The sequence below is a fragment of the Hippichthys cyanospilos genome, chromosome 5, assembly GCF_059441005.1.
Source record: "Hippichthys cyanospilos isolate Australia breed blue-spotted pipefish chromosome 5, RoL_Hcya_1.0, whole genome shotgun sequence".
Lineage (NCBI taxonomy): Eukaryota > Metazoa > Chordata > Actinopteri > Syngnathiformes > Syngnathidae > Hippichthys > Hippichthys cyanospilos.
The window spans coordinates 2,021,971-2,041,999 of NC_142373.1; the positions used below are offsets into that span (position 1 = coordinate 2,021,971).

Below are 20,029 nucleotides of genomic sequence, written 5' to 3' on the forward strand. Positions count from 1 at the left end.
AGGAAAGTTGAGCTGCAGAGTGACGCAGTCATATGCATTTTTCAAATTAACAAAAACACATGCTTAAGATAACTGAAATGGAAATAAAAAAGCGAATGTTAAACACAGAACAGCTCGCTGAAATGTATTAAATTGCTGTTATATGTAAAACGTGTAAATCAACAAATCATTGAACAGAATACCAATACAAACCGTAACATTTGAATGAATGTTGCATGGAAATTATTTATTTGTAAAGAAACATTAAAAAAACATCAGATGGACATTAGTGAGATTTTCTGGCAGCATATTTTTACAAAGTTGCAAAAAGATAATATTAAAAGTAATACAATATATTAATACAAGTGTTCTATTTTCTTCATTTGTTAAGATTAACCAATATTTGAGGTCAAAACAAAAACACTTCAACATTATTGAAATGAATTACAAAACAGTCAATTTTCTGTCACTCGGGACAGAAAACATGAACCACATTTTCTTTTGTTAAGACCACAAAAATAGTGTGGTTGTTTTTCAAATTAAAAAAAACAACTCACAATTTGGATCTCCATGTTTTATATTGGAGAGTGAAATAATGCATTTTGTGTATTAGTACATCATTCGAGTACAGCGCAGTCCACTTACACTTCCCATTTGAAGTAGTAATGAATGAATATTTCTAGTCCAAAGGCCTGCAAGAGATGAAGGCCTGTTCTTGTCTGTTCCTATGTGAACTGGGACGCTCCAGCAGCAGCAGAGTGTGTGTGTGTGTGTGTGTGTGTGTGTGTGTGTGTGCGTGTAGATGTGTGTGTTCCTTGCGTGCACTTGTTAGGCATTTATATGCATCACAGCTTGGGCTGTTTGGCCAGCTTGGCCTTCAGGTTCTCTGCAAGCTTGTCCAGGAACTCAAAGGTGTTGAGGTAGTCAGCACGCGTCACGCTGGAAGCAGAGAAAGATTTGTGAACAAATTGATCATTTAGCCAGGACAGTAATTCTTACCCTCAGAAAGACTGACATGTCCAAATTTGATTCATGAATTGACCTAATACATTTTCAGGTTTATTTACAAGTGCTATTTAAACATCCACATATCTAAAGAATTTCCATACAACCGAATTGCAGCCATTTTTTAATGAGACTAACTTTGGCAGTCCCTTGATGCAGATTGCCAAATCCTTGGTCATGAAGCCTGCCTCGATGGTCTCGACACAAACAGCTTCCAGTGCTTCCGCGAACACGCGCAGCTCCACGTTGCTGTCCAGCTTCGCCCGATGGAGGAGGCCTCTCGTCCACGCAAAGATGGAAGCTGCGAGGATCAAGATGCTGCGATCATTCTCTCAAAGAAACAGAACACCTGTGTTTGGCTGATTGCTGAAGTCTACTTACCTATGGGGTTCGTGGAGGTTTCTTTCCCCTGTTGGTGTTGCCTGTAGTGGCGTGTCACAGTGCCGTGTGCCGCCTCAGATTCAACGGTTCGTCCATCAGGACAGATCAGCACACTGGTCATCATACCCAAGGAGCCATAGCCTACAAGTACAGTAAAAAAGACCCGCCAATGCATGTTTGAGCATAAAAAATATACAATACTGTACTTTGTAGCCCTAATTTTGACAGTTTACTTGGGTTTCATCCAATTGCATTTAAAGGTGAAGCTTATGCAACACTCCCAACTAAAGAAGGGTATTTCTATAGACACAATTCTTGAAATAAATAATATTAGAATGAAGTATTATTGATTTTGATCAAAAAGAGCAAAAGACATTAAATATCTCGTAATTTGGATTTAATTTGGTCAAAGGTTTGGGCACTGTGACATTAATTAATGAACAAATTGGGCAATTTGCCTTGAATGAGCTGAACAGTTTGAAGTTAGAATGGCTTTCATCAGTTGAAAATGATGGAAAACTGTAAAATTGTACAATATAATTAACTTTGGGAAAGTTATTGTGAAAATGCTTGAATCTAGGAAGATTTCATTATAGCGCCATAAGTATCTTGAATGACCTGGTCAGTTTAAAGTTGAAATGGTTTAAATTGGTTGAGAAATGTGAAAGAAATTTTTAGCCATGTTTTGTTTTTTTTGCAGGAGGCATCAGGGACTGAGTTTTCCGATTTTTGCAATGATGTGTTTTGATGAAACCAGGCATAAGGGGGCTGTTAGTTTTAAGTTATCGATAAAAATATGAATTATCCTAAGACTTGTCATTTTTGAATTCATTAAAAAGAAAAACAAAACAAAAAAACACCCTCATTGAAGTCTTGACTTCCAGTAGTCAAAAAGTTCCAATTGTAATAGAAACGTATGAACTTAAGATATAAGTAGATAAATTGATGCAGTTTTGCTTTCAACTTTTTTTTTTTAATCCAACAAGCTATTTTGCGCGTGCCTTTGAATTTGCCACTGGCTGACCGAGAGCAGTGGTTCTCCGCCTTTGTTCATTAAAGTACCCCCTATGAATTATGTTTTCAGCCAACTACCCCTTAACAAGTGCAAAGCATTTTCGGGTAAAAATAAACACAATTAAAAAAAAAAAAAAGACTTAAAACATGCCATCAGTGTTAGACCCTTTAAAACTTGATTTGTCCACAAAAAATAATCAACCTAAAGTGTTCTCTTTTGGATCATCGGAAAAATTTGTTATCAAAAAGAAATAATTATTCATAAATATTTTTCCACAAAAAAAAAATAATTATTATACAGTGTCAGACCTGTTCTCAAAAAATAAATCAATAAATCAATGAATAAATATTTGTCCATAGAAAAAATATTAAACATAAAGCTTCATGTTTCGGGGTTACAGTAGAACTCTGTTAACAAAAATAAATCATGTACCGGTACTTAATTTTTGGGATTAAGTAGAGATCTGTTCACAAAAATTAATCTTTAACTTGTTAATAAATATTTGTCACTCCCCCAAAATAATGGACATAAAGTGTCAGACCTACCTGTAAAAAATTAATAATTATAAATAAATATTTGTTCATAGAAAAAAAAAAATCAACTTTTGAGATCATTGTATAGATCTGTTCACAAAATTAAGTTGGGTCGAACCGTAGTAGTATGGGGGAGAATCTGGCTTTTTACAATAATGAAATTGAATAACCCACTGAGCATAACAGTTGTTTCATGAACTAATATTTTCCTGAAACAATTAATTTAATAATTATTTTATTTTGGGTTTTTTTGCATGTTTGTTTGTTTTATTTAAAATCTCGAGTACCCTCTGAAGTTCCTTCAAGTACCCTCAAATTTCACAACTGATAAAGGGACCAATGAACTTCGAAAACAAACATAATGTGACCTTTTAGCACAACATCAAACAGAAACCAGACTGATGAACAGCGTTACCATCACCGTGCCACCACCATTGCTGTGCAATGCATACTTGAAAAACATGCTATCCCTCACCTCATAGCAGGCAGAGAATGTCATCCGGACATTGTGGAATAATCCAAATATAATTCATCACCTTTCTTCCTTTAACAAGTTTACTGTATTTATAATTGTTGCTGCATTTCAGATTTGGTTTGCGGTTTTATTGACAAATGGTCACCTTGAGCCACAGAGTCGGACTGTACATCGCCATCGTAGTTCTTGCAGGCCCAAATGAAGCCTCCATCCGATTTCATGGCCTGGGCCACCATGTCGTCGATCAGCCGGTGCTCGTACCAGATACCTTTGGTCTCAAACTGAGCACGGTATTCCCTGTTGAACAAGGATAAGCACAAAAGCAGATGATTTGCACTGTCGGCTGGGGACTGATGAGATTTGCTTGAGATGATCCCAACAACAGACTTATATTACCAAAGGTATGTCTTATTTTTTTTTTTGCTCTACCACTTTTAGTTTTTTTGACTTGTGTTTCCACCTTGCATTTGAAAAGAGATAATTGTGTGTGTGCATACTTCTCATAGATCTCTTGGAAAATGTCTTTGAATCGTCCGTCGTACTTCTTCAAGATGGTGTTCTTTGTACTGAGATAGAGAGGCCAGCATTTAGCCAGAGCCATCTGGAAGGAGCTGTGAGCAAAGTCCTTTATGGATTTATCCGTATTGTACATCCCCAACGCCACACCACCAGTACCTACATACAAATATAAATGAATATTGGCAGAGGTCGGTGTTCCATCAGTAATGACAGAAGAGCTGCTGTTCCGTCAGTTTTCTCACTTGTTTTTTTTTTTTTTTTTTTAACTTCGCTGAAAACACTTATCAGAGCATGTTCTGGAATAAAACATGCACTGAAAAGTGTTTTCAGCGGAAAAAAAAAACAGAAGTGAAAAAACTATTATGGATCTACGGAGTAATGTGAGGCTCTAGGACAACACTTGCTACTTCGCGATTATCCCGCTATATATATATATATATATATATATATATATATATATATATATATATATATACACACATACACACACACACACATATATATTTGTGTGTGTGTATGTGGCCATCTGTTGCAGCAGCATCTGATTTCGTGAATGAAAAGTGAAATGATGATTGTTCATTATTTAATTGATGATATGCCATCACTGCTTTTAATGGATGTTACTTGTTGATGAAATTGGAATATGTTAAGTCATATGAAACGATATGATTTTAATTTCCCTTACACTTTTGATTGTGCACTTTTACTGACTGGAGAAAGTTTTATTTTTATTCATGTACTCTATATATGATGTAATTATTTTTCAATCTAGCTAAGTTCAGTCTTCAAGAGCAGTCCTCTTGTTTTCATATCTGACATCATTTTACATGCAAGGTGAAAATTGGGATCTATATATGTTTATAACACACTTGTGTGGTAGTAGTTGTGGTAAATGAATGCAAAAGATGGAACAAATATACCGGTGTGTGAGCACTGTCGGGTGCTTGAGTGTTCATGGCTACCTACAAACATGGTGCATACCTTCAAAATTATGGACGACGAATTTCATCGGCTCTCCGCTTGCGGGCGTATAGATCATCTCCACTTTGCCAGGCCCGGGAACAACAAAGTCAGTGGCTTTGTACTGAGGGGAATTTTGAAATATGTATAAATAAATGACTCATAAATGACCAATTTCACATTTAAAGTAATGATCCCTGTTTGATGTAAGAGAATGTTTCATAGAAATTGCGCAACTTTACACCACATCGTATGACACTTCACCCAGATAGAGTTCTTGTTCAGAGGCCAAAGCACTGTTGACTCTGGCCTGCGGGCGAGAACATAATGGTCCAAAGGCCGGCTTATGAAATATGATCTTTTACAGTACATCTCATGATGACAGAGATAACCACAAACCGGCAAGAGAGAGTAAACAGCTTGTTATGCTTTGAGTGAAACTGAGAAGGTTTTCAGTCAATGTGGGAAAAAACTCAAAACAGGTTATATGTTGAGTTATTTGATAACAAGAATTTTATCAATATACCAGACCAAAAAAATACTTATTGGCATTTAAGTGTGCTTCTAAATAAACGCAAAGTGTGTAATAAATATTTTTTAAAGAATGTATCTCGAAAATCAAGTCGAACCACATACTTCCTAGCAGTTTCCTTCATTATCTTAAATTGCATGTGGCTCTATATTTTATGATGTGATAGAAAGGATGTCAGTGATTACTTCATAACTGTCTTTCTGCGGTATTATTTAAGGCTTTTAGAGAATATTACTTATTTGTGTTTTCCTCATTTTCAATTTTTTTTTCACAGTTTAATCTCAAGGAATAGCGTTTGACATTTTCTGTACTATATATTGTTTAGTTTCAAATGTTTTATGGAAGGACGTACAAAAAGTGAGAAAGAACAGTAAGACACTAAATGAAGATTAACCAATATGAGTCAATAAAACTTAAAATATTGAATATTTAAATACAATGATCCCTTGCTACATCGCGCTTCATCTTTCGCAGATTTGAAGGTTCCTTGTATGCCAGACAGACGAGTCAACCGTAAATGCACATGCCACGGACACTCCCCAGATTTCGAACTACTGCAGTACACATATTTACTTAAATTTTCAATTATGAAACCTTTAAAAGTAACTGTACTGTTATCCCTTCCTGTTTACATCCCGTGGCTGTAGTCGGGAACACGGAGAGCCGCAGCGGCCCTTGGATTAGTGGAAATCAGACGTCGAATTAGAGTGAAGCTTGTAGCTGACCAAACATGATGAAATAGTTTACACTTGAAGTTCCAATGTACTGAAAAAGAAATCTAGATAAGAGATTCACAACACTCTGCGGGTACTCCCTTCACATCCCTCTCACAGCGTGTGAGAGTTTCGTGAGGAAGACTGCACAGCTAATCTGTCAGTCAGATCACGGCACTCCTACAAGACACGTGATTGGTTCCCAGCGTGCCCATTAACCAATAAGGGCCGGAGTGGGTACAAATCCTGTGCAGGAGTAGATTACAACTCCTGCCTTCATTGGTCGATGGCCGTCCTTGCCATCGTTGCTATTGAGGTAAGTACTGCATTTGATGGAAATGCATGGTTTTAAAAGACCAACATTCATAGTACCAATGCTTTCAGATTATCTCATTACATTACAAAACATGCTTGTGTTAATGTGTTATCTTCCTCGAAACTAGAAATGGGGTGGAGATTGAATTTCACATAATAAATTAGCATTCATCTAGCGGATTTATGTTCGACTAAATTTTACGTTTGTTGGAACATTTTGGTGTTTAAATACACAATGTTTAATGGACACCTACCTGATCGCCATGGGCGTGCCTGCCGATGATGATGGGCTTGACCCAGCCAGGCACCAGGCGAGGGATGTTCCGGCAGATGATGGCCTCCCTGAAGACGGTGCCACCCAGTATGTTCCGAATGGTCCCGTTGGGAGAGCGCCACATCTGCTTCAGTTTGAATTCCTCCACACGCTTCTCATCCGGGGTGATGGTGGCACACTTGATGCCCACACTGTAGCGCCGCACCGCCTCGGCTGCCTCCACCGTCACCTGATCATCTGTAGCGTCGCGGTTTTCCATGCCCAGGTCATAACTGGACAGGCAATTTGAGAAAACTTTTTATGTCGCATGACATGGGAACTCTTGAGGAAGACCAGGAGGTTTTGTTTCTTGTTTCTTTATGAAAAGTTATGTACCTCCGAAAAAGACATTGTAAGAAAGTTGGGCATTTGAACCCGGAACCTCTTACCTTTGAGGGGAACCTGTTTACCACTGTGCCGCCCTAATTTAGGACTTTTGACAAATTAAATTTTCAAGATTCAAAGATCAAGGGCACCCCACTGTTTCTTAGTGACTTTTGTGAAGTTCCACACACAGATAATGTTGTTATAACAATCCCAAACTAACAATGGTACTTAGGAAATTTTTATTTGCAGAAGTGGGCATTTGCCTACATTTGCTGGTCTGAATTTTGGCAGAGCCCCGCCCCCTTCCGCATCGTCGGTCCGTCTTTTTTTCAAGCCAGGCAAAATTGTAATCATTGGTCCGTCGGTGTATTTTTGCGCAACCTTCCGCCACCACAATGAGGGTGACTTTTGACAATTTGTTTTTCTGGTCCATCATTTGTCAGGTACTTTTGTCTGCATACATACAAATTCTTTTGTCGATTTTAGTACTTACACTTAAAGTTAACACCATGTCTGTGGTTCTACAGTTACACTGCAATTGAAACACAACACAGTAATATAAGTGTAAAACGATAATAAAGGCAGCCAAGGGATTTAACCCTTGGTTATATTACGCCATCATGTTTGGTACAGGGGACAAGAATGGGATTAGTAAGCAAGTCCACTGGATGGCATTATCATGCTTTACATGACTCTTGATTGGTGGATGTTGGTTCACATTTATAACTGCCTGCCCTACAACTATAGAAGACGGTTTCAGTAACGTTTGTCTAAATTTCATCTGTAACATACACTACAAGTGAAACAAAGTATTGCTGAGGTTGAATTTACTTAAAAAAAGACAATAAAACGTTTATATACTTTTCTTTTTATTCCCTATCTGGCATTTACTGGACAAGAGCTAATCAGAGAAAGAATGCAAATTTGGTCTGCATTCATTGGTTACTTCAAACACATCCCAAAATACTCTAATCAGCAACAAACCTGAAAGCTGGACTAAGACGGGAAGCAACTACAAATAAATCTCTGGTAAAGTCAGCTGTGTTATAGCATGACAATGAATGACAAGTAGTGAATGGAACCAACACAGTTAATTCACTCATCTGAACTATGAACGTATGCTCGGGCTGTAGCTGTGATGTATTAAAAAAAAAAAAAAAAAAAAAAAAAAAAAGATATTTGAGGAAAATAAGCCAAAGGGTGTTGAGGGCAATAACCTACATATATGCAATTGTCGAATTGACCTTATTTTTTTGCTACTTGTACCTCTGGCATGTTGCATGAAAAAAGGAATTAATGTCCAAGCTGACCCAACTTTGGTTGCATGAAAAGGCTTTGTTTGAGAGCGGTCATGACCTTTCACCTACTTTCTCCATCCTGAACCACGACATAGCGATGTGACACCCATGATTAGTAGTTTACCATTGCATTGAGACGGAGAGGTTCAGCATGCAAGATCTGGTTTAACAAGTACTTTGAATGGCACATCATCACCTCAAGATTCTTCAGCCATGCAATTCTAAAGAGGTTGCAAAGTTGTCAAGAATGTGCAAACTTTATACACTGAGCTTTTTTTTACTTACAATTTCCATCTTATATTTCTTTTGCAAGTCTGACAGTTGTCATGCCCAGTCATTGACTGTCCACCATTTTTTCAAGTCAAACTAAATCGTAATCGCTGGTCTGTCAGAAACGCAATAACACATTTTTAACAAGACAACACAGATTTTTGCAGAGGAAGCTCAGCAGACATGTTGGACGTACTGGCCAATGGTCACACCAAATAGGTTTCAGGTAATGGCGAGAAAGATTCAATTGTTGCATTATGATTACGATTGTCTGAGAAGATTATTCTTACCTCTCGCAGCTACTGAGGTAACCCGTAAGACTGCTGATTGGACAAGACTCTAAAATGCTAGCAATTACCGTCTCTGCGGATTCTCTGGTGAATCCTGTACAAATTTCCATGGGGTTTGCTCTTCCTTGTGGACCACCTCAACATTCTCGTTTCAGACGACGTACATCTGACGGAACGTCTATGCCAACGATTACGACGGATGAAACAAACACGTTCCGACATTCTTATTTGGCTATTTTATTGCGATTTTCTGTCACTCGCCGGTCCATCTGCAAAACTGGTGCCCTTCGGTGACGGACCGAAGGACCATCTGTCCGTGCTGACGGACTGCCCACTTCTGACGATTTCTGCAACTGTTGGCTGTGGCTAGTATGACAGTGAACGGTCATCTCATTGAAAAGTGTTTTAATAAGCATAGGTTTGGGTAATAATTCAATGAAAGTGTGTGAGCAAAGGCTAAAAAATAAACGTTTACGGCTGAGCAAAACATTGATGAAAGTTGCCCTAAGCCAAAGTCCAGCCCATTGACACTTTACAATCAGTGTTTAGACTATTGTGGCACATCAGATATTTTACACTTAGAATTTTTGTTATTAGGTCTGGCAGCTGTTTTAAACTCATTGTTCATCAATAAATCTAAAACGGATTACGATTATGCTCTATCACGTCAAGTGTTTCAAACAATAAATCCCCATTTGATTATTGTGTATCTACAGTATGGAAATAAAACAATAAGATGGAACAGTTATAACCTTTGATAAGTAAAATACAACAGCATAAAACAAAAAGGAATTTACAAACGTACAGTATGCCCATATATGCCCATAGTTACGACAGAAAGCTCAAAGCCAACACTAATAATCTGAATTCTTACTATGCAAACTTTCATCTATTTGGGACCTGGACATACCTCCCACTACCCTCAGTTGTGACTGCACAAACAAATTGTCTAATAGGTGTAGATCAGGCATGTCCAAACCTGGTCCTCGAGGGCCACCTACAGTAGCCTGCATGTTTTTGATGTTTCCGTCATCCAATGCAGCTGGTTCAAATGATCAGGTTTGTTGTCAGGCTTTCGATGAGCTTGCTGATGAGCTGATCATTTGAATCAGGTGTGTTTGGAGGACAGAAACCTCCAAAACATGCCGGATAAGCGGCCCTCCAGGACTGGGTTTGGAAATGCCTGGTGTAAATGATTCCAATCACAATCAGATCTTTTGGTTGCTGTTTTAAAAAGATTAGCAACATTCCACTGATAATCGGGAGGGTAAGGTATGAAGAAAATAATTTAGCACTTTTGGACTCAGAATGTCAAGTTTGAATTTTAACCTGCATAAAAATGAAACAACAAATATTCCCCCAAATTGTTCCCCAGTGTTATTTGCAGATGTTTTGGCTTACCTTCCCCTTAAATCAAGCATGAATGGTTAATGTTAGTGCAATCACCTCCAAATAGTTTTGGGGATGGAACAAATTATTTTTGTTTTCATGCATTTCAATGGGGAACAACACCTTAATTTATGATCACTTTAAGTTACCAATGTGATCACAGACCTAATTAAGCTTATACTTTGTTGTTCCATTGTGAGAGTAAAAACCTTGCAGTCTATAATGTTATTACCTGTGCAAGTCCAGTTCCAGGTAAGGAAAAATGAGCTTCTGCTTGATGAGCTCCCAGATGACTCGGGTCATTTCGTCACCTTGCATCTCCACCACAGAACCGGCCTTAATTTTGGCAGCCATTGTTTATTCTGCAAATGCACGTGGAACACAAGTGTTGGAACCAGGGAAGTAGTCAGACATTTTCCAGTGGCATGGCCAAAGGGACAAAAGTCCACACTGAGTTGACTTGTCACCTCTTCTGTAACCAATGAGTAAGTGTTCATCATATACAGTCAAAGTTTTCATGACATAAAATATGAGTACATTACTAGTCAAAATTTTGGAAAAAAAGCCATCTTTTTCAATATTTAAACAGTTTCTGAATTGTAGCTCAGTTCATTGGCATTATGATAAAATATCGATGTAATTATTTGGTTAAAAAAAAAAAAAAACATCGATACTTGGTTGATTTGATTCTTCAAGCACATTTTGCCCAGATAACTGCTCTTGCTCTTGGTGTTTTCTCAGTCAGCTTTATGATGTGTAAGATGCTTTACATATGCATTACACATGCATTTTCATAAATTAATTTATATTTTTTGACAGCTTAATGTGACTGAATGGCCATGTGAGATGGAAGGAGTTTCATCACCTCATCTCCTACTTTGATCTCATCATGCACTGATTCTCAAGGGAGCAACCAATCAGCATGATCAATTGTTACCAATGCATGTACTGTGATTAATGGCTTGCTCTTTCAAATCACATATAAAAAGCACAATGACACAAAATCTCCACATTTTTCACAATTCTAAACTTTTTTTGTTGTTTTTACTTAGTTTTGTTTCTGTTTGCGTTATTAGTGTTGCAAATGTGTGCATTCTATCTCATGAAACCATGGTAAGGTAAACAATGATTGCTCAGCCATTGAGTTTGCTTGTTACGGTAAATAATGATTTTCAATGACAGTTACTGTTACACTCAAATGTTCTTTACTGCAGACAGATTATTTGACAATTAGTATTCAGAAATCAGAAGTCACAATAAAATATCAAAATCTTCCTTCGAAAAGGGGATGGTCCGAATGTGACTAGGGGTTGCCCCTACGTAGCTCCGCCCCTGCTTGAAACACAAGCGGATTGGATCGAAGCCATCGCTATATGGCGATGGTGGGAGGGGCGATGTTAGTATCTTGGTGAACGGGTTCATTCATAATGTGGTTCAGGAGTGGTCGCAATAATGACTCAGCTTTAAACCCCCGCTTGGGCGTTTAAAACTGAAAAGGGAAAAGCAGCATAATTAATTAAAAATCATCCAGAGTTCTGGGTTTAGCGCCAGTGTTTTATTTAAACCAGATTAGTTCCTTAGAACTTTTCCTCACAAGAAGCTTTTATGTGGTTCAATGATTCATTTCGTGTCCAGACAAGTCCAGACCATGATCTGATAGGAGGAACACTCAAACAGGAAGCTCAAGTACAATCAGAAAAAGACAAGCTATTTGTTACCTGGAGAGAACAAACATCAAAACATCAAAACACCACAAGAACCGTCCCCCACACGACATGTCACTTAAGCAAAGCCACAAAAATCATTTGATTTATATTGAACTGTAAATCTCCCTACAATAATTAAAAAGCCCCTCATAGCATCGCTTGGTTTGCTTCAGCGCGTCAATGCCGACGCGGACAATGGTCGTGACGCAATTACGACTGTTTGACAATCTGCCACGAATACGGAACGGGAATTACTGCAGATCCTTACCTTATTTTGCAGGGAAAAAAGGATGAAGTTGAGGGCAGTGTAATTCCTGCAATTTCCCCGAGTTGGGAGCGCCTGCGACAGTTCAGAGGAAGGAGAACTAAGCAGTCAAGCAGGTCACGGGCTTCCTTGTTCAAGCCAATATGACAAGACGCGAACCAATTAGCGAAGAGAAAAAAATATTAACCACCAATCAGACGCAAACGTACGAGTGAGTGGGCGTGTTATCATCGTTTCCAAGCTAGTTTTGTATTTAGTGCAAATGTATACTAACATGGTGAGATACACGAAAAGAAGAAAAAAATATACATATATACATCTAGTATTTGTGTCAATGTTTAATATTTTCTTACAAACTCAATTATTTATCGATAAAATGACCTTTAATCAAAGCTGTGTTTTCATTGCTAAAAATGTTCCTTTTCAACCACTAGATGTCAGTAGCTCACTGTGCAAATGATTCCCCTTATTCGCTCGCTTTCATGTAGCCATGTGGACCTGAGGAGAGAGACAAAAGAGCGGCTGGTTTCTTGGCCCAACATCGCCGATTATGTCTAAATGTCATCGTTCATCATCGATGTCAACTATTTTTAAACTCTTGCTTCGGTGACATCAGTCAAATATCACACGTAGAAACTTCAACGTACTTGCTCACGATGACTAAACGCTAAGTAGATTTAAAACAAAAAGTTACTTATTAAATGTTATACGGAAAGAAAGTATGCAGACATTACACCCCCCCCCCCCCCCCCACACACACACCATATGCATCGATGTCATGGATGTGCGTTTGTTTGTTCAAGAAAGCCATTGCGCACGCAAAACGCACCTGCCTATCACTTTTTTTTTTAACAGAAACCAGCCGAGATAGAAGTATACGAACAAGCAATTCTTTGTTGTCCCCCATCTCCACTTTTAAAGAGGACCGCATCACCAGGACCTTACAGGCGTCATGTGACTCGGCATCTGCTCTCTCTTGATAACCAAGAGGGAGAAGGAGGGAGACAGAGAGAGAGAGGGATGAGGAGGAGCTTGTCGCTATAAGATTCACTCACACACCATCAGCACCACAAAGTCACAGTGCATCCGTCCATCTATTGTTCGTTGCGTATCTCCAGCTTTTGTTTTTGTGCGTAAAAACACGCTGACCTTTGCGCACTGCTCAGCTGGAAGGTGCGCATTTTCAAAGCACTTACGCTTACACTCCAGCTCGCTCTCTGTCTTGGGCTCGATTATGGTCACAGCCCCCGCGGTGTCAAGGTGGAGCCGCCACGGGTTTCTCGGATCGGTGCGCTCCTCCAGGGGCTGGGATGCGCACCGGGTACATCCCGCTTTCTGCCGAGCTTTGGTTCTGAGCAGCGGGAAGAGGAGTCCAGCGGCGCCCCGGGGCGCCGAATCAGAAGGACCCAGTCGACCCGGAGCAGGATGCCGGTGATGAGAGGGCTGCTGGCCCCGCAGAACACCTTCTTGGACACAATCGCGACACGATTCGATGGCACCCGTGAGTAGTGATGCTGTTCTAGAAATACATTTTTTCATTTAATTTCTCCATACATAAAAATGCCAGAGTGTCTTAAAATTATGAATGTACACAGGACCATTCATTCCTGAGTGGTTGGCAGAATACTTAAAATACTGCAGTGGTACTTTGAATGAAACGTGCAGTTCGAGACTCCTTTATGAGGTTTTGATGAAATAGATCCTGGTGTTTGCAGGGGCGCTTTACTTGCAGTTTTGGTGGGGCTTTTGTTTTGCTTTTGGCGAGAGTGGTTTACGAACAGATGCAATGAGCATTCCCTGTGTGGTCAGGCCCATGCTGGGCAGGTGGGCGGGCGCGAGATGCTTAAATTTGCATTTGGGCTCCTTTCTTCTGTCCCTTCACACTGAATATTTGTGGGGTTTGTGTGAATGCTGCAAAGAGAACGGTCAGCAACTCTTTCCTTTGTGTCTGATTGAATGTATGAATAAGCAAATGGTTTATTTGACAAAGAGACCCTTTTTATTATAACTAAGGGGTTGAACTAGCCACCTTAGTTTTGTAATACACTCCCATTCCAGCTTTTTTTAAACAGCTTGAAATTACACATTTCTATTTTCCAATGCACAAAGCAGGGTCCATTGATGAATGCTAGCTTGGTTTTGGTTCAAAAGAACCCCGTCAAATACATTGTGGAAAGAGATATGACATACTTGAAAAAAGGCTACCGTTACATGACACAAGCCCACTAGCCAGGCCCAGCATTGCCATTAACCATCAAGTTTATATAATAATATCCTCAGTAAAATCTCCCAGAATGATGTTGTTATCAAGTGACCTTCTCCATAGGAGGCAGAATGCAGCACTTCCTCAGTCGATCATCAATTAGCAATTCAATAATTACACTTCTTTTCTTCTAGCAGGTCTAATGTGTAAATATGATAATACAGTACTTTTTAAAAGCACTGTAAATATGAAGAGCATGGTGTCCCTATATTTTATGTGTATGGTTATAGAATTAGACAAATTGAAGAGTGGAGTTGCTCATGGAATTGTTTTATGTCCATTTATTTTCTATGGTATATGGAAACCAAATCCTTGGCCTTGTCGGAAAAATATCAAACAGGTGGGCAGAATGTCTGTACCTTTGTATTGACTTGAGAATATGGTATGCCGTGTTCATGATCGTGCACAAAAGCACACCAACATCCATCTACTGTATGAATCACAATTCAATATTGAGGGGTCCATTTTTGAAAAAGATTGAATCCTTGCGCAAAGCAAACTTGACATTTCCTTCCATTGTCACTTCCTGTAGGCGGCCTCGTGTGTCAGTACACAGTTGCATACTCTGACAGCGAGATATGGTTCCACCTCAAACATCTCTGTGGGGATGCTCAGCACTTCACAGTTAATTGTTGAACGATAAAGACAGTTCTTCATCTTGTTGTCTCCATTATAATGGTGTCGTCTGCATGGGAATAAAAGGATGATAGTGCACAATACATCCACCCACTGCCTGCATCTCGCTCTCATTCACTCACAAGCACGCACGCACATACACACACACATACACACACAAACGCACGCACACACACACACACACACACACACACACACACACACACACACACACACACACACGCATTCTAGAAAAAAACTAACAGTAGCTAGAGAGGGGGGTCGCGGGGATACGTCTTTGTGTCCCAAGCGCTGCCTGTGTGGATCAGCCCCCATCACATCAGCTCTCTTATAGTGGCCCTTCCATAGCCAGCGCGCAAATAATTACACATCTCCTGCAGCAGCGTGTACAACCATTGTAATTAACTGCACAGATGTCAAGAATCTATTGTGGTCCATTCTTGGCTGCCTAATGGGTGCAGGGTGCTGATATGAGGGGGGTGGTGGTGCTAATTGTGGGGAGCAGGGGCCTTGCAGCACTTGCCACAGTGAGGGGACTGCTTAGAGTGGCTCTCGATTAATTTCTTTGAAAATAAAAATGTTGCTGCACAATGTTCACACTGGTGACTCAGTTATCGTATTAATTTTGGGCATTGAATGATATGCAGCACAAATATCCATCCATCCATCCATCCATCCATCCATCCATCCATCCATCCATCCATCCATCCATCTTCCTCAGCAAACAACCATTCACACTCACAATCACACATAAGGACAATTCAGAGAGTCCAATATACCTTCCATGCATGATTTGGGAATGTGGGAGGAAGCCGAATTGCCTAGAGGAAACTCACATGGGGATAGGGCGAACATGCAAACTCCACACTGGAAGGCCAGGGTAAGCTGGAATTCTTGTGCCATCTTTGAATGAAAATTTATAGATAACATTTTATGGGGAGGGGGGTTATCACAGGATGCGGTTATTTTTATATGGTAATTGACTCATTTAAAATACAGTATTGTATTTTAGACTACTCTTTTGTTCAATAAATACAGAAAAAGGCACATTTTTTGTCGTTGTTAAAACATGTGCACTTGTCCTTGTTACCTAAGCCCTGGGCAATGCAATGTAATTTTTAGTCCCTAGCAACCCCCCCCCCCCCCCAAACTCACTAAAACAAGTGAATTTTGCTGCTTGAATTATTTTCTAAAAACACAAACTAAATCAGAATGCCATGCTTGGATGAGTGGGGCCTCATAGAACATTTTATTCTAAAGAATATTTTTACTTGACCTCCACTTTAAAGGTACAATATGTAAGACTTAGACCGTTCTTCATTATGGAAAGCAGGAGGTGCTGCATTTACCGTTGTCCATAGCAATAACAGACATGGCAGCCTCCAGAGGAGTGCCACCCCCCATGTAATATAATTTAATAACTAGACCTACGGTTATATTTAAAATATACTGTTGGTCGTTAAGAACAAATTTATTTGCAAGTTTTTGACATTTATAATCATTTGATTAATTCCTTTTAATGAAAAACTGTTTAAATCTTACACATTTTCCTTTTAATGCTGTGCACATGTAGAATAATGTCATTAGTCACCTCACTTTATCTGTGCAAGACAGTGACTGTTTTAGCAACAGAGGTTAAATGGCTCGGTAGTTAACTCATTAGGGTCAATAGGGATGTTTTAAATTTGATAGATGGCACATCTAAAAATTAAATGGGGGAATGGTGTATATAGAGGGGTGGTCATTAGAAAATACAGCAGCTCAAAGTGTCCACATTAATTAAAAAAAAAAATACAATTTTAATCAGACTAACCAGATGTATCTGAAAATGTTTACAAAGTAGTTTGGGGTTGTAAAAAATCTGAGATTGTTTTTTTTTTGCCTCCATTTTTGTGTATTACTTACCAGGGTGGAAAGTTTGCGCCTGCAACTCACCATTTGCATAGTGCTGATAAGATGTACATAGTACACTTTTTCTATTCCTTTTAAAATAAATGTATGATACTGATTAGGCATCTGAACATCAGGATGGAAATATATTTGACACTGATGCAGTTATCCAAATAAGTCATCATTGATTGTATGTACTTTAGCACAAAATGCAGTCTTGCAAATAGAAAACGTGTGAAATGATTGACGCCTCACTGCATGTACTTACCATAATAACGCTATTAGTAGATTCACATGAATGCTCATTAACATTTTTACTTTGGATGTGGGAACATTGAGACTTCTTTTTTTTTTTTGAAGTCCGAGCATGGAAAAGTCTTTCCCAGAAACGCCATACACATGCTTTAATCAATGTTCCTTTGCTTTTCTGACTGCTGCGCTCTTTCCATGGGCAGCAACAGCTGTGTGGGACTGCAATAGTCAATTGGTCCGATTAATTGAGTGGGCCTCGACTTGGTGCTTAATCAAGTTAGAGCCTGAGTAGCCTGCGTCATGCTGTTATGTTCAGAACCACAAGCTGCAGTTTCTACCTCTTATGCAAAACCTGACTGAAATGCATGGTGAGGATTTGTTGTTTATTTGTTTTCACAAATGATGTTGTTTGTTTAATGTTTTATTTTATCAGGTCAGATACAGGAAAATTAACAAACTGTAACAGAGAAGTCTGATATGTGTGTCATTGTGATTATAGCAAAAACTAATTCACAGAGATCTTCCTTAGAAGATATTTTAAAAACAGGATCAATTAGGTCGTTCATTAAATCACTGGGAATGAATGACCTGAGTTTTCAAATGTAGTAGGAAGATTAGGTGCATAACTAAAAAAAACAAAAAACAACAACAAAAAAACAGAATCAATGTACAGTTCAATCGCTGAAGCGGAAGACCTCTGAATTACATAAAATTCATAAAAGTACAACTATGCAAGACAGCTCAAATGCTGAATATAAAATAAATATAAAGTGCACGTAAAATTAGAGCTCTCCGTGAACAACTAAGTAATGAGAGCCCTCAGCATTTTTGAGTCTCAAAAATACTTTTGAGGCTGCCACCTCAAAATATCCCATATTTTCCGCACTATAAGGTGCACCCTAAAGCCTATTTTTTTTTTAAAAACTGATGGTGTGCCTTATAATCAGGTGCACCTTATACATGGATCAATAATGAGATTGGGATTCGTAGATGGGGAATGAACTGATAAAGTAAGCTTTACCTGTTTCTTTTGTGTGTTTACAGTTGAACAAGGTTGGTCATATTGACATTGAGTTATTATGCTATTGAGAGTTTAGAGTTATTATTTGAGTTATTAATGTTATTACTTTGAGTATTACTATATTGTGATTGAAAAAGTTTTAAAATATGTCATTAATTGAAGGTGCGCCTTATAATCCGGTGCGCCTTATAGTGCGGAAAATACGGTGCTAAAATGTACACAAATTACATTAATTAAATCTATCATATAACTTATCAATGCAAAACCTTTGCACATGCTCACTTCTACCAAAGGGAAACCAATACCTGGCCCAAATGAAAATGCTAATGAGGTAAGCGCATGCAAGGCAGCACCATATAACATGCTGATGATAAGAACTAAGATTAGCTAGCCAAACAAAGCACAAATGAATGAACTGTTAAAGGATAAACTAAATCAGTTACAAAACATCATTATTTTGGGTGCGACCCATGTGACTCGATACTAGTTGATCCATGGACCGGTACTGGGCCACAGACCAGCGGTTGGGGACCTCTGCCTTATGACACTTTACATCACTGCTTTACAGCAGAGCCTCCATAATGTGATACTTCCACGCTCAGTCTTATATGGACTCTGAAGCAGTCTTAAAGCCTGTTAATATTTGGTCTTGTTCAGGCGCAAATAAAAGCACTTTTGCCTAAAACAAAACCACTGCTCATCACTCTACATTGATGGAGTCATGGCATGATATTAGGACATTTTGGTGCAAACGACTTAAAAGCAGGCAAAAACTCCCTACAGTTTACAATTGTTACAGGTGAGCTGTGTGTGTGGATGTGCATGGCAGGGATGGAGGAGTGTGGGGGGATTGCGCACGTGTCAGAGTACAGAATTAAATGGTGCACGTGTTGAAGCGCCGTATAAAGTCAAATAAGTGGGGTTTTTTGGGGTGGTCGATGTGTGACAGCCACTAACCTAAGGGCAACTTAAGACAGATCTGGAGAGATGTGTCTCCCAACTACTGGCTCCTTCAGAAGTTTAGTTTGCCTGGTGGGTCAGAGTGAGGAGAGTTGGCTGCCGCTCTCCATACTCTGGAGCATTCACTGTTTGTTGTTTGTTAGAAAAGAAAATAAAGTTTGTGCTCAAACAGGAACACAGGTTGTTCAGCCTCCATACTACTGTTAGGAGATCACTGGGTGTGGGGGAAAAAGTAGGGAAGGTTTTATTAAATAAATTTCATCCACTTTATTTATGAACCTAAAATGTCCATCAGGGAGCAAATACTACCTGTCAAAATTCACAAGGCTTTTCCAGTCGTCATTAACCGCAAAACCGGGGGAACACTATAGTGGGAAAAATGTGCCAAATAATAGTAGCTACATGACTTGCAATTATGTCAGATAACCACTGATTTGAATCAAGACACCCAAGTGTTTATATCATTGGAAATGGGCAACTTATGGTAGACACCCAACATTTTCCTTCAAACATATACAGTGCATTTGTTCGAATAAAATCTATAAATTCACTTTACAGAGTGTTTAAGGTGCAATTGTGCTCCTCGCAAGCTGATAAGAAAACGTCAAACAACCAGCCCCTTGTCACTGTCATTTTTATGTGTGTGTGTGTGTGTGTGTGTGTGTGCGTTTGAAGCACCAAGTCTTCTTTCACCGTGTTTGTGTGTGCTTATTTACTCGTGA

General features: G+C 39.0%; 2 protein-coding genes across 2 annotated transcripts in view; one reads left to right on the top strand and one right to left on the bottom strand.

Moving 5' to 3' along the window:
* Positions 1-205: 205 nt before the first annotated feature.
* Positions 206-12,435, bottom strand: LOC148423127 (isocitrate dehydrogenase [NADP] cytoplasmic-like). Its single transcript, XM_088415732.1, has 9 exons — positions 12,289-12,435; positions 10,547-10,676; positions 6,682-6,973; positions 4,889-4,991; positions 3,886-4,063; positions 3,534-3,685; positions 1,366-1,506; positions 1,123-1,285; positions 206-918 (listed from the first exon to the last, which is right to left on the bottom strand). Exons 2-9 carry the CDS (start codon positions 10,666-10,668, stop codon positions 825-827), a joined length of 1,245 nt encoding a protein of 414 aa, XP_088271858.1. The 5' UTR covers positions 10,669-10,676; positions 12,289-12,435; the 3' UTR covers positions 206-824.
* A 1,047-nt stretch (positions 12,436-13,482) lies between these two features.
* LOC148423128 (voltage-gated delayed rectifier potassium channel KCNH8-like) overlaps positions 13,483-20,029 on the top strand; it is a 123,208-nt gene continuing 116,661 nt past the window's right edge. The window contains exon 1 of the mRNA XM_088414934.1: positions 13,483-13,786. Within this exon, the coding sequence (XP_088271060.1) occupies positions 13,711-13,786 (76 nt within the window). The 5' untranslated portion in view covers positions 13,483-13,710. The remainder of the gene's footprint in view (positions 13,787-20,029) is intronic.

Coding starts and splice junctions, on each gene's coding strand:
- LOC148423127 (XM_088415732.1), bottom strand. CDS start 10,668: ATGGCTGCCAAAATTAAGGCCGGTTCTGTGGTGGAGATGCAAGGTGAC. Junction 6,974..10,546: donor CTGGAACTGGACTTGCACAG/GTAATAACATTA, acceptor TTGCCTGTCCAG/TTATGACCTGGGCATGGAAA. Junction 1,507..3,533: donor GTCCGACTCTGTGGCTCAAG/GTGACCATTTGT, acceptor CTGTACTTGTAG/GCTATGGCTCCTTGGGTATG.